Source organism: Heterodontus francisci, chromosome 10 (genome assembly GCF_036365525.1).
Source record: "Heterodontus francisci isolate sHetFra1 chromosome 10, sHetFra1.hap1, whole genome shotgun sequence".
Lineage (NCBI taxonomy): Eukaryota > Metazoa > Chordata > Chondrichthyes > Heterodontiformes > Heterodontidae > Heterodontus > Heterodontus francisci.
The window spans coordinates 9,795,664-9,811,367 of record NC_090380.1 but is presented as its reverse complement, the minus strand read 5'-3'; the positions used below and the strand labels follow the sequence as shown (position 1 = coordinate 9,811,367).

The window sequence follows — 15,704 nt, the reverse complement described above, 5'->3', positions numbered from 1 at the left end:
TCCGAAAGAGAGTAAAATATTTTGGTTTGAACGGCACTAGCCAGGCAGCACCGGGAAAACCAAATGTTCTTAGCGACAGCAGATCCAAGGTTGGTGCCATTACAAGTGGCGACCGAGAGAGTGCAAAATAAAACACAAAACAGAGGATGCTTCAAATACTCAATGTGAAGGGAGTAAAAAGAGCATAGACAAAAAAGAGAAACACTGCAAAACTGCGTAGGAGGGAAGGAGGGAGGAAAGAAAAGAATGAAAGAAATAGAGTCTAGCGGCGAGATTTCTCTGAGAAATGCCGCCCATAGAGGGAATAAGTGCAAGGCAGAAAAGCATGGGAAACTTCCAATATTGGAGGGAAAATTTTAAAAAGAAAGTACACCAAATAAAAAGCCATGGATCTTAAATTCACAATACCACAGAGGTTGAGACACAAGGAAGGATCAAATCAAACTCAAATTTGGTCATTCTGGTGAAAAAGATTTCTGAGATACAGAATTGCCTCCAAATTAGACAACCAGTCCGAAGCAGAGCAAGTGAACACATTAAAATAAAAGCAAAATACTTCAGATTCTGGAAATCTGAAACAAAAACAAAAAGTGTTGGAGTTGCTGAGTTTTTCCAGCACTTTTTATTTTTGGAAAAACACGGCAACTCCAGCACTTTTTGTTTTTGTTTCAAGTTAACACGTTGCTGTATTCCATTGGAGCTATCGCAGATGATGTTATTGCAAGACAAGGCATTAATGAGACATCTGCCAAATTTGATGAAGTTTTAAATGTCTTTGATAGCTATTTCAACTGGACGAGCAATGAGATTCTGGAAAGAGCAAAATTTAACAGAAGGGTCCAGAAACCAAGTGAAACAATTTTTGCTTTTATTAATTACCTTTACAGACTAGCTGAGGAATGTGAATATGGAGACATAAAGGCAGAATTAATACGAAACTGCATTGTAGTAGGTATTGCTGATGAATCCCTATCAGTTTGATTGCAGTCTAAGGAAAACCTCACCCTGGACAAAGCAATACAGCTGGTGAGATAAGCAGAAGAACAACAGAGCAATCCTAAGAGGTGAAGAAAGACCTTGGTTCAGGAAACCTCTAGCAACCATACAGTTCCTCAATCAGGAAATGCAAGACGCCATTAAACCCTGACAGTGATGTGGTGCCGAAAAGACCCACAGGCACGAACAGTGTCCTGCAAACAAAGCAAAATGCTTCCACTGTAAGAAAATAGGCCATTTTAGGAAGTTGTGCCAAAGTAAAATTTCTACTCCCACAGGTTTGAAAGAAAAACTCTTCATGCATAGAGCTATTAATGAAGTTAAACAATGTCCATCAGGAGAGAAATCAGAAAATGTCCTTTGTGAGATCAATGATCCTAATCAGGTATTTTGATCTGCAGATACAAGTCAACGAACGTATCACTAATTTTAAACTGGATACTGGAGCAAGTGTAAAGGTTTTATCAGACAAAGAGTCGTGATTATCAACACATTATCTACAACCAACAGAAACTCAGTTCCATGGTCCAGGAGGGATTGCACTGAAAGTCAAGGAAAAGCTACAGGCAACACTGCAGTACAGGGGAAAGCAGATATTAGAAACATTGTATGTTCTACGGAATCAGGAATTCTCTCTCTCAAGTAGAAGAGCTTGTATTGACCTTCATCTTATAAAGAAAGTGGAAGAAGTTAAGCAACAAGAATCGAGGAGTCACTTCCAAAAAGACTTTCTAAAATTATTTACTGGTCTAGGGAGACTGAAGACCACATATGTTGAGAAAAGACATTAAACCATTATGTCTTTGTACGCCTGGGAAGATACCATACCCACTAATGAAGCAAATTCAACAACAGTTCGAAGAGATGACCAGGATGGGAGTCATTTCTCCTGTCACTGAACCTACAGAGTGGTGCTTGGGATTAGTTCCCTTTTCCTAAAAGGGATCTTTGTATTTGTTTATTTATTTATTTTTTAATTTAGAGATACAGCACTGAAACAGACCCTTCAGCCCACCGAGTCTGTGATGACCAACAACCACCCGTTTATACTAATCTTACATTAATCCCATATTCCATACTACATCCCCACCATTCTCCTACCACCTACCTACACCAGGGGCAATTTACATTGACCAATTTACCTATCACCCTGCAAGTCTCTGGCTGTGGGAGGAAACCCCACATGGTGGAAACCCCACACGGTCACAGGGAGAACTTGCAAACTCCGCAAAGGCAGTACCCAGAACTGAACCCAGGTCACTGGAGCTGTGAGGCTGTGATGCTAACCACTGCGTCACTGTGCCGCCCCCACTGTGTAGACTTAACTCAACTTAGTATGGCTGTGGCAAGAGAAGTTCATATGATGTCTTCAGTAGATGAAAGTTTGGCAAAGTTATCCAAAAGTACCATGTTCACAAAGTTCTTACTGCAATTATATAGAGCCTTGCTGAGACCACACCTGGAGTACTATGTGCAGTTTTGGTCTCCTTACCCAAGGAAAGATATACATGCCATAAAGGGAGTGCAACGAAGGTTCATCAAACTAATTCATGGGATGGAGGCATTGTCCCAGGAAAGATTAAATAGACTGGGCCTTTATTCTATGGAGTTCAGAAGAATGAGAGGTGATCTCATTCAAACATACAAAACTCTTACTGGGCTCGACAGGGTTGATGCAGGTAAGATCTTTCCCCTGGCTGGGGAATCCAGAACCAGGGGACACAGTCTCAGAATAAGGAGCAGGCCATTTAGGACTGAGATGAGGAGGAATTTCTTCACTCAGAGGGTGGTGAATCATTAGAATTCTCTGCCCCAGAGGGCTGTGGACGCTCAGACGTTGAGTATGTTCAAGACTGAGATCAACAGGTTACTACATATTAAAAACATCAAGGGATACGGGGATAGTGCAGGAAAATGATGTTGAAGTAGAAGATCAGTCATGATCTCATTGAATAGCGGAGGAGGCTCGAAGGGCTGAATGGCCCACTCCTGCTCCTATTTCTTATGTTCTTATGTAATAGTGACTTTTGGCAAGACCCTTTGGATGAGGAGTCAAGGTTATTGTCAACTTTCATTACTCAGTTCGGAAGACTTTGTTTTAATTGTTTCCCATTCGGTATAACATCAGCACCGGAAATATTCCAAAGGACGATGTCAAATATTCCATAGGGCCTTGAAAGAGTAAAATGCCATATGGACGTCGTCTTAGTTCATGCTGAGTCCATTGAAGAACATGACCTGAAGGTTAGAGCGGTTTTGAATCATCTACAAGGTGACGGCCTGGCACCTGATGAAAAGTGTGAATTCTCAAAAACCGCTTTCGTTTCTCAGGACACAATGTCAGTAGTAAAGGTATAATAGCAGACCCACAAAGTACAAAAGCCAATAGTGAATTCCCACTTCCTACTTCTGTCCAAAATCTTCAACGATTCCTTGGAATGGTGAAATATTTACCCAATCTAGCACAAGTTACTGAATACTTATGATAACTATTGATGAAGGCTCGAGCATGGTGTTAGATACACATTATGAGCAGGCATTTCAAAGATCAAGCAGATGCTGATTTTGCCGGATATTTTAATGCACTATAACCCCTCATTGCCAATCACAATTGCAGCAAAAGCCTGGAATACAAGGATAGGGGCAGTCCTTTTCCAAGAACAGCCAAATGGAAGTCAAAGACCGGTTTATCATGTATCACGAGCATTGTCTGACACTGAGACCACGTACGGCGTCACAAAATAAAAGCAAAATACTGCAGATGCTGGAAATCTGAAATAAAAACAAGAAACACTGGAAATACTCAGCAGGTCCAGCAGCATCCGTGGAGAGAGAAGCAGATTTAATGTTTCAGGTCAGTGACCCTTCCTCAGACCCCTTCTGAGGAAGGGTCACTGACCTGAAGTGTTGGCTCTGCTTCTCTCTCCACGGATGCTGCTTGACCTGCTGAGTATTTCCAGCATTTCTTGTTTTTATTATGCCACCATAAAGAAGCTCTCGCAGTCACGTGGGCTTGTGAGAAGTTCTCAGATTATATTATCGGTTTAAAGATTGTTATTGAGACAGACCACAAAGCCCTAGTTTCCTTACTTGATAAAAAGGAACTCGCTAGAATGTCTCTGAGAATTCCAGAGATTCTGATTGAGGTTAATGAGATTCATGTATGAAACGGTGCACGCACAGGGCAAGCTGCAAATGACAGCAGATGCATTATCCAGAGCTACTGTCGAACATCCTACACAGCAGGATGTTAATTTTAGTAATGAGGTTGAGTCATATTCTCAGTTCACTGCATCACAATGACTGGCAAGTTCGAAAAAGCTCCGAGAAATTAATCATGCTCAGATGCAAGATGAGGAATGCAGCTAAAGTCACCAATATTGCACACAAGACTGGTCACAGCAGTGTCCCAGTGGTAAGAGGATGAAAATCTCCTTCAAACACAGAAGATACTTTACTATTATGGATGATTTACTGGTATCTGATTGGGGGTTGATGATTCCAGACTCACTCTAGGTAGACATCTTAGAGAAAATACACCAGGGTCATATGGATATAACGAAATGTAGAGCACGGGCTCAGGCCTCCGTGTGGTGGCCAGGAATATTGAGAGATAAAGAAGAAATGATTTCTAATTGCCAGGTATGCGCAGAGGGAACCCCTTACCTCGACTGAATTTCCAACCAGACCTTGGGAATGTCTGGGGATGGATCGATTCATGTTTAATGGGAAATCCTACCTGATTGTCAATGTTTATTTTTCAAGGTGGATCGAAGTCAAATGTTTGTACACAACAACAACTGAGACAGTCATCCAAGCTTTATCAGAGATCTTTGTAACACATGGTATACCTGACCAGATAGTTTGTGATAATAGTCCACAATTTGCTAACGATGACTTCACGCACTTTGCAGAAAACTGTGGATTTGTACATCTTACAAGTTCCTCTAGATATCCTCAACCTAATGGAGAAGCTGAAAGAGGAGTCAGTACTATTAAAGCACTGTTAAAGAAGAATGACATTTTCAAACAGCACTCCTGAAGTTTAGACCTACTCCATTTCAATGTGGATTAGCACCATCAGAACTGTTGATGGGAAGGAAGCTTAGAACACAACTTCCCATCCTACCTAAAAATTACTTCCAGGGCTAGAAGTCCAGAATTATCAGAGAGTTCAAGACAGAGAAAAGTCTTATTGAAAATCACAAACCTCTAACTATAACTGGAGTTATTGTACAGGGACCTACCCAAGTTAATGGCAGGAGAAAAGGTATGGGTATGAGACCAAGGCAGAGAAGGAGTAATCGTCCAGAGAGATGACAATCAACAGAGATCTTATTTAGTACAAACTTCAGAAGGTACTATAAGAGAAACAGGAAGAATCTTATTTCTATGCATCAAAGACATCAGTCAGTCAGACATCTGGACGAATCAGTTGTTGAACCAGAGATTCAGAAAGCACCAGATACTACAAACCTCAATGAAGGCTGTCCAAGTCAAGAAACAAGAGTTCAGAGAAAGAATACTGATCTCCGAGTCTGACAACAACACGATCAGGGACAGTTGTGAAGCCAAAATAAAAAGAAATGCTGGAAATACTCAGCAGGTCTGGCAGCATCTGTGGAGAGAGAAGCAGAGTTAACATTTCAGGTCAGTGACCCTTCTTCAGAACTTCAGGTCACTGACCTGAAACGTTAACTCTGCTTCTCTCTACACTAATGCTGCCAGACCTGCTGAGTATTTCCAGCATTTCTTGTTTTTATTTCAGATTTCCAGCATCTGCAGTATTTTGCTTTTAATTTAGAGTTGTGAAGCCTCCTGACAGATTGAATCTGTGATGTCAGAGACTTGGGGGAAGATGTAGTATAAGGGTTTGAAAGGGTTAATGTTTGAGACAGTGTGAGGAATACATCCCACCATGATAATGTAAGATATCACGTGTGAGAGACTCAAGGGAGATGCAGCATGGCTTCAGAGAAGTCATACAGACTTGAGTAAAGCTGTTCATAGTTAGAATGTAATAAAAGAGTTAATGTCCAAATTATTGAAGACTCAGTAATCTTTCCTAGCTAGACTAACCAAATGTACAAAACAGCGGCAGCAGATTAACCAAACATACAACATTACCCATGGTGCTGCCTGACACAGGAGAAAACTGGCAGAGCAATGCCACTCTGCAATAACACCTAGTGGCCACAAACTGCAATGTCACAGGGTCATAACAATAGAATATTCTATTTGGAGCACTAATCAGCAGCATTACAGATAAAATAGTGGCACATACCAATGTTAAATAAATGGATGCATCTTATTGTCCCATATACTTCATGTAATCTGCCTATAATCATGTAAATCCCTTAATAACTGTCATTTTTACAGCATGGGAGATGGTACCCTCAATCCTTTGAACAGAGAAACAGCTCACTGGATCTTCCATAGATTGTAAAGTATTTTGAAGTGCACAGATCCAAAACCAGCCTAGATTTCAGGTAAAAGAGTGTTACAGGTGGGATCATTTGTTCTCCGGTGTGTCGATGTAATTCACTGCTCTTTCTAAAGTACTACATTCTGTCCCGATTTTAATGTACTTTGTTATGTAGAGTTAAATAGCAAGAATTGGGGGAATTTGGGATGCAGGTAAATTAAGAGTTGGTTAGAACTTGGAGCAATACAGGTGACAATGAGAGACTGGGAGGTGCAGAATCCGAGCATATAGCATCATCACTGTCAGTATAGCATGACTCGCTTAAAGGAGCTGTTTCATTATAAATCTGGAGATAGGAATTATTAATGAAAGAAGTTGATAAATGTACAACCCAAACTTAACAAGACGTAAATTTTTGAGGCAGGCTAATTATGCCAATGTCATTTTTAACATACAGATATTGAGATATCAAAAGCTCCAATGCAGTACTACAGTACTTTGAAGGTAGTGGTAAAGCTGTATTGTTAGTGAAGCAGCTGAGCAAAGCTCAGGTGTAACGTTTTACAGTGAGAGGTGGAAGAAATGAGGGAGATTCAACTCAAACCGTTGTCTCTCATCTCCTATTGAACACCTCAAGGACAGCAGTGTACAGGCTTGTGGCAATGGATATTAATTTATAATATTAAATATTAAACAATTAATAGCAAAGTTCAATACAACACACATTAACCTTTTTATAGTACTAAATAAAAAGCTAGGACATTACAAGAATGTTCTACAACAGAAGGTAATGTATGGAAAGTCCAGGAGAGGAAAAAAAAATCAACTGCTTATCACCTGCACCCACCGGCTCGCAGTGCCCACACCCACCGACTCACAGTGCCCACACCCACTGGCCCGCAGTACCCACACCCACCGACTCGCAGTGCCCACACCCACCGACTCGCAGTGCCCACACCCACCGGCTCACAGTGCCCACACCCACCGACTCGCAGTGCCCACACCCACCGGCTCGCAGTGCCCACACCCACCGGCTCACAGTGCCCACACCCACCGACTCGCAGTGCCCACACCCACCGACTCACAGTGCCCACACCCACTGGCCCGCAGTACCCACACCCACCCGCTCGCAGTGCCCACACCCACCGACTCGCAGTGCCCACACCCACCGACTCGCAGTGCCCATATTGTTTTCAAGCAAAAAGTATAAACATCAAGTTTTCAACTGTGCCTTTCAAGAGTGTCAGAATGGGGAGGGAGTTGTGATTTTAATCTACATTGCCTCATTATAAATGTAAATATAGTGATCAAATCAGTGCAGTTTCTTCAGAATCCCCTGCTTTCTGTGGTTAATAATCAATGTCTGGGAGACCCACACGAGGAGCCATTGGACTGAATTATCAATCAATTCATTAGGTTAAACTTGAGTTATAGATGTAAAAAAAAACCCAAATCAATTAATGGAAAACATTACATAATATGATGGACTATTAATCCTTTAACTGCTGTTAAAGGGCAAAGCTACAGTTTTGAAAATGAGAGTTAACTGTTAATGAGAAGGAGACAGCACTTGTTTTGAACATCAAGAAGCCAGATACAAACTATAATATTTCTCATAGAACAACTGCACTTCAGATTGCAAGCTTGCAATTTGCAGCCTTCTTCGATCATGCTAGCTATCCTGGCTGCATGCAGTACATGTAACGTGCAGACTGCCAGAACACCCTGTTCAGCATGTTGGTTTAGAGCAGAATGACGACACTAGCCCGTAAGGAAGGAGAGTGCATTAAACAGACTGTTACACCAGGCCTTCCTACTGTACCACCTAGTACAAGCTGCACGATTGGTAGTTTTTGAGTTCACCCAAAACTCTGCTTCCTGTATGCTGACTCAGATCAAGTCCTGTTCCACTCTCACCCCTGTGCTCACTGATTCTCAGTCCGGAACTGCCTCGATCTGAAAATTCTCATCCTCGTTTTCAAATCCCTTCCTTTCTCTGTAAATCCTCCAGCCCCACAAGCCTCCGAGATATCTGTTCTCCTCTAATTCTGGCCTCTTGAGCATTCCTGATTTTAATCATTCCACTATCTGTGGCCATGCCTTCACCTGCCTGGCCCAAGCTCTGGAATTCTCGCTCTCTCACTCTAAGGCACTCCTTAAAACGTGTGTCTTTGACAAAACACTTCTCATAGCAAGCTGCTTTCTGGAGTGCAGTGACTCTAATTATGCCAATAAAATATTACTATTAAATGCATAACATTAGATCATTCACAAAATTACACAATGGATAGAATCAAAAGCTTACCTGCAAAGGGAGATGGAGTCCTTGATTCATCTAGATGGGAAGTAACTGTACAAAATCATCTGTAAGTTTATATAGTCAGAGCACAGAAAACAGGGAAGCGGAAACAAGCTAAGTCAGTAACAAACTGCATTGTACTAAAGGAGAGAAGAGCAAAAATAAAGTTAAAGAGAGTCTTACATGGAATTACACAGAATTTTACAGTGCAGAAAGGCCATTCGGCCCAACAGGGTTATGCTGGTGTTTATGCTTCATAGAGCCTCCTCCCACTTTACACAAGCAAAATATTGCAGATGCTGGAAACGTGTAATAAACACAGAAAGTGCTGGAAATACTCAGCAGCATCTGTAGAGAGAGAAGCAGAGTTAACATTTTGAGGACTCCCCTTGTCCTCATCTTCCACTCCACCAGTCTCCGTATCCAACAAATCATCCTCCGCTATTTCCGCCACCTCCACTGTGATGTCACCACAAAACACATCTTCCCTTCCCCTCTCCTGTCAGCATTCCGAAGGGATCGTTCCCTATGTGACACCCTGGTCCACTCCTCAGTCACCCACAACAGCCCCTCCCCTTCCCACGGGACCTTCTCATGCGATCCCAAGAGATGTAACACCTTTTACCTCTTCTCTCCTCACCATCCAAGGCCCCAATCACTCCTTCCAGGTGAAGCAGCGATTTACTTGTACCTTTTTCAATTTGCTCACAATGTGTTGGCCACTACATTGAGAAATCAGATTGGACAATTGCCTGTCATTTTAATTCCATGCACCATGCCCACTTTGACCTCTCTGTCCTTGGTCTCCGACACGGCCCCAACGAAGCTCGATGTAAGCTTGAGGGACAACACCTCATCTTTCGAGTAGGCACTTTACAACATTGAGTTGTTGTAACAATTTCAGACCATAACCCCTGCTCCCACTGTTCCTGATTCCAGGTGGACTGCAGTGGTTCAAGAAGGCAGCTCACCACCAACTTCTCAAGGGCAATTAGGGATGGGCAGATGATGTCTTGCCAGCGATGCCCACATCCCATGAAAACAAATAAAAAAAGCTGGTGATTTTGCTATTCCCATTCATACCTTCTCCAAACCCATCTCTTGTTTCTTTACTTGTCCCATTACCATCCCGTTTTGCCTTTCACCATCATCCCTTTTGTTATTTAATCTCTTCTTGCCTTCCATCCGATCACACACCTTCCCTTTTGTACTTTTCTCCCCTCCCCCAGCCTTTCCCTGATTAAAACCAATTACCTCTCTAACTTTTCCCAGTTCTGATGAAAGGTCATCAACCTGAAATGTTAACTCTTTCTCTACAGATGCTGCCTGACCTGTTGAGTATTTCCAGCATTTTCTGTTTTTACTCCTCCCTCCTTACTTCATCTAACTCTGTCAACATATGCTCCTATTTCATTCTCCCTCATGTACTTATCTACCTTTTTAAATTACTTTCTTAAAGAATGGCTGGAATTTCACAGTGAGGTGGTGGCCCCGCTCACCAGCTGGAAAGCCTGAGGCCAGCCAGCCATTTCCAGGCCTGGAAGCCAAGCTATTTTGCTTCCACCCCTAGAGACAAGTTGCCTCCAAGTACTGCCAGCCAGAGGGCTGCCAACACTTCAGTCCCAGCAGTGCCACTGGGAGTGGGGCAGGGGCATTGTTTTGAGGGAGTGGCCTGTGCTACAGGCAGGGGTCCTCTCCATGAAGCATAGAGTGCCCAATCAGGAGAGCACCCCCCCCAGCCAGCCAACAAGAAGTCTGCCAGGTATTACGAGGCACCTTTCTCAGGGGCTGAACTGCCCGTCCACCACTGGTAAAATATCAACGATTGCGGAAGGGGTCATTAATTTGCCTCTTAAGGGCCTCTGTTGGTCTAAGGGTGGGCAGGCTGCTTGCTACCTCCCCTGCCTCTGATAAAATAGCAGCAGGCGTGGGTAGGCAACAGGCATGGCACCCCTACCTCCCACATGATTTAACATGGCCCCACCTCCTGAGGGCGGTGGGGGAGGGGTGTTAAATTACGGCCAATATCTTCATCTTGCCAGGCCAACAGAAACACAATATATACAAAACAGAAATAAAAGCAAAATACTTCAGATGCTGGAAATCTGCAGTAAAGGCAAAAAGAACAAAGAACAAAGAACAGTACAGCACAGGAACAGGCCATTCGGCCCTCCAAGCCTGCGCCGATCATGATGCCTGTCTAAACTAAAACCTTCTGCACTTCCGGGGACCGTATCCCTCTATTCCCATCCTATTGATATATTTGTCAAGATGCCTCTTAAATGTCGCTATCATATCTGCTTCCACCACCTCCCCCAGCAGCAAGTTCCAGGCACTCACCACCCTCTGTGTAAAGAACTTGCCTCGCACATCCCCTCTAAACTTTTCCCCTCGCACCTTAAACCTATGTCCCCTAGTAACTGACTCTTCCACCCTGGGAAAAAGCTTCAGACTATCCACTCTGTCCATGCCACTCATAACTTTGTAAACCTCTATCATGTCGCCCCTCCACCTCTGTCGTTCCAGTGAAAATAATCCGAGTTTATCCAACCTCTCCTCATTGCTAATGCCCTCCAGACCAGGCAACATCCTGGTAAACCTCTTCTGTACCCTTTCCGAAGCCTCCACATCCTTCTGGTAGTGTGGCGACCAGAATTGTACGCAATATTCCAAGTGTGGCCTAACTAAGGTTCTGTACAGCTGCAGCATGACTTGCCAATTTTTATACTCTATGCCCCGACCGATGAAGGCAAGCATGCCGTATGCCTTCTTGACTACCTTATCCACCTGCGTTGCCACTTTCAGTGACCTGTGGACCTGTACGCCTAGATCTCTCTACCTGTCAATACTCCTAAGGGTTCTGCCCTTTACTGTATACTTCCCACCTGTATTAGACCTTCCAAAATGCATTACCTCACATTTGTCCGGATTAAACTCCATCTGCCATTTCTCCACCCAAGTCTCCAACCGATCTATATCCTGCTGTATCCTCTGACAATCCTTATCACTATCCACAACTCCACCAACCTTTGTGTCGTCTGCAAACTTACTAATCAGACCAGCTACATTTTCATCCAAATCATTTATATATACTACAAACAGCAAAGGTCCCAGCACTGACCCCTGCGGAACACCACTAGTCACAGCCCTCCATTCAGAAAAGCACCCTTCCATTGCTACCCTCTGTCTTCTATGACCGAGCCAGTTCTGTATCCATCTTGCCAGCTCACCTCTGATCCCATGTGACTTCACCACTTGTACCAGTCTGCCATGAGAGACCTTGTCAAAGGCTTTACTGAAGTCCATGTAGACAACATCCACTGTCCTTCCTTCATCAGTCATCTTTGTCACTTCCTCAAGAAACTCAATCTAGTTCGTGAGACATGACCTCCCCTTCACAGAACCATTCTGCCTCTCGCTAATAAGTCCATTTATTTCCAAATGGGACTAAATCCTGACCCGAAGAATCCTCTCCAATGGTTTCTCTACCACTGACGTAAGGCTCACCGGCCTGTAAATTCCTGGATTATCCTTGATACCCTTCTTAAACAAAGGAACAACATTTGCTATTCTCCAGTCCTCTGGGACCTCACCTGTAGCCAAAGTGCTGCAAATACTCAGCAGGTCTGGCAGCATCTGTAGAGAACATTTCAGGTCAGTGACCCTTCATCAGAACTGGTAAAGGTTAGAAAAGAATTAGGTTTTAAGCAAGTGAAAGGGAGGGGAGTGGGGAGATACCAAAGGGGGAAGGTGTTTGATCGGGCAGAGGGTGACTCAATAACAAAGCTCTCCTGGGACAAAGGCAAGAACATGTTAATACTTGTGGTGAAAGACAAAGCATTAGTCCAGAGAGCGTGTTAATAGCAGAATAATGAACAGCTCAGACTACATGAAAAACAGGTTAAAAAATAAAATATTTTTAAAAAGGCCAGTTATGCTCTCAAGTTATTGAACTCAATGTTCAGTCTGCAAGGCTGTAGAGTGCCTAATCAAAAGATCAGGTGCTGCTCCTCGAGTTTGCATTGATGTTCACAGGGACACTGGAGCATGCCAAAGACAGATATGTGGGCATGAGAGCAGTGGCGGGGGGAGGGGTAGTGTTGAAATAGCAATGAACCAGAAACTCAGGTTCATGCTTTTGGACTGAGCAGAGGCGTTCTGCAAAGCGATCACCCAATCTGCGTTTGGTCTCCCCAATGTAGAAGAGACCACATTGTGAGCAGCGAATACAGTATACTTACATTGAAAGAAGTACAAGTAAATCGCTGTTTCACCTGAAAGGAGTGTTTGGGACCTTGGATAGTGAGGAGAGAGAAGCTAAAAGTGCAGGTATTACACCTCCTGTGATTGCATGGGAAGATATCGCGGGAAGGGGACAAGGTGTCGGAAGTAATGGAGGAATGGACCAGGGTGTCACGGAAGGAACAATCCCTTCGAAATGCTGACAGGGGAGGGGAGGGGAAGATGCATTTGGTAGTGGCATCTCACTGGAGGTGTCGGAAATGGTGGAGGATGATCCTTTGGATGTGGAGGCTAGTGGAGTGGGAAATGAGGACAAGGGGAACCCTGTCGCGGTTCTGGGAGGGAGGGGAAGGGGTGAGGGTAGAGATGCAGGAAATGGGCCGGACATGGTTGAGGGCCCTGTAACCATAGTGGAGGCGGTCTTCGGTTGAGGGAAAAGGAGGACATATCAGAAGCACTGTCATGGAAGGTTGCATCAGAGCAGATGCGTCGGAGACAGAGAAACAGTGAACATCAACGCAAACTCGAGGAGCAGCACCTGATCTTTCGATTAGGCACGCTACAGCCTTCCGGACTCAACATTGAGTTCAACAACTTCAGAGCAATGACTGGCCCCTTTTTAAAATATTTTATTTTTTAACCATGCTTTTCATGTAGTCGGAGCTGCTCATTATTCTGCTATTAACACTCTCTCTGGACTTTGTCCCAGGACAGCTTTGTTATTTAATCTCTCCTGCCCTCTGCCCTATCAAACACCTTCCCCTTTGTTCTCTCCCCCATCCCCCTCACTTGCTTAAAACTCAATTATTTTCTCACCTTAACGTTAACTCTGCTTCACTCCCCACAGATGCTGCCAGACCTGCTGAGTATTTCCAGCACTTTTTGTTTTTATATACAAAACAGAGTACATTTAGCAATGGAAATAGGAAAGCAATGTTTCTGTCTAATAGAGTCTGGTATAATAATCAATAAACATGCCAATTTGCTCACACACACCTAATTTGATCAACTGTTATTTGACTCCTGGCATTCCCTACAGAAAATGAATCTGCATTCTTTGTTAAGATAGCCAGGTGGTGAAGGATAGAATTAGAGCCTAGTCTTTATCTACTTATAAATGTTTACTTAAAGAGACCAACATGCACCTTCAAACCCAACCACCAATGTTTCAGCCTGTTCCTATTTATAGAAGTACAAGTGAATCCCCAGTTAATTCTCACCACCTGAATACAACTAAACATCCAATTAATAGACAATCTCTTGAGTTAAGATTGCCAAACACCTTTGATTTATTTTTCCATTACTTATTGCACATGAACATGAAATTCTGGAAGGCAAAGCTAGGTCATCTGCTACACTTTATAACAATCAACAGTTAGTCATCTGTCCAGCAAGAAATCCATCTCTAACACGATGATTTGAACGACATGGCAGAAACAGGCGCTATATCCTTTGGAATGCACATTATCCTGTCTTTAGTGATTCACTTCATTTCAAGGCCTAGTTACTGTGACAACAAAACTCCTCTGACTTTTTCCAGAAGCTCTTTTTAAATGCTACCATATATGATAATTTCTGATTTTTCAGTGTATATACATTCGTGCCAGATAGGACATGTCACAAATTTCAGCTTATGAGAGTAATTCAGTTCAATAATAATATGCATTTATATAATACTTCACAACACAGAATAAGAAAATTATACAACACAGAAGGAGGCCATTCAGCCCATCACGCTTGTGCCAACTCTGAAAGAGTTGTTCAAATAGTCCTACGCTCTTACTCTTTCCCCAGAACCCTGAAAATTATTCCCCTTCAGGTATTTATTATCCAATTATCTTTTGAAAGTTATTATTGAATTTGTTTCCATCACACTCTATGATTCTAGATCATAACAATTCACTTCCTTAAATTTCCCCTGGCGTTTTTGCCAATTACCTTAAATCTGTGTCCTCTCGTCATCAACCCTCCTCCCAATGGAAACATTTTCTCCCTATCGTTTTTTAAATTTATTTATGGGATGGGATGTGAATGTTGCTGCCAAAGTCAGCATTTGTTGCCCATCCCTAATAGCCCTCGAGAAGGTGGTGGTGAATGTTGTTGGAGCTGCACCCATCCAGGCAAGTGGAGAGTATTCCATCACACTCCTGACTTGTGCCTTGTAGATGGTGGACAGGCTTTGGGGAGTCAGGAGGTGAGTTACTTGCCGCAGGATTCCTAGCCTCTGACCTGCTCTTGTAGCCATGGTATTTATGTGGCTACTCCAGTTCAGTTTCTAGTTAATGGTAACCCCCAAGATGTTGGTTGTGGGGGATTCAGCGATGGTAATGCTATTGAACATCAAGGGTAGATGGTTAGATTCTCTCTTGTTGGAGATGGTCATTGCCTGGCAATTGTGTGGCGTGAATGTTACTTGCCACTTATCAGCCCAAACTCAATATTGTCCAGGTCTTGTTGCATGCGGGCATGGACTGCTTCAGTATCTGAGGAGTTGCGAATGGTGCTGAACATTGTGCAATCATCAGCGAACATCCCCACTTCTGACCTTATGATTGAAGGAAGGTCATTGATGAAATAGCTGAAGATGGTTGGGCCTAGGACACTACCCTGAGGATCTCCTTCAGTGATGTCCTGGAGCAACAACCACAACCATCTTCCTTTGCGCTAGGTATGACTCCAACCAGTGGAGAGTATCTTCTCTATCAAAACTCTCAATTTCAAACACCTCATTTAAATCTTCCC

The 15,704-nt window shown here is 43.2% G+C and overlaps 1 protein-coding gene across 4 annotated transcripts in view; it reads right to left on the bottom strand.

Moving 5' to 3' along the window:
• The window catches only part of ppef1 (protein phosphatase, EF-hand calcium binding domain 1), a 194,423-nt gene that overhangs the window by 156,103 nt on the left and 22,616 nt on the right, over nucleotides 1-15,704 (bottom strand). For all 4 annotated transcript variants that reach the window (XM_068039833.1, XM_068039832.1, XM_068039835.1 and 1 more), the window contains exon 3: nucleotides 8,727-8,771. In XM_068039833.1, coding sequence (XP_067895934.1) covers nucleotides 8,727-8,771 — 45 coding nt within the window. The remainder of the gene's footprint in view (nucleotides 1-8,726; nucleotides 8,772-15,704) is intronic.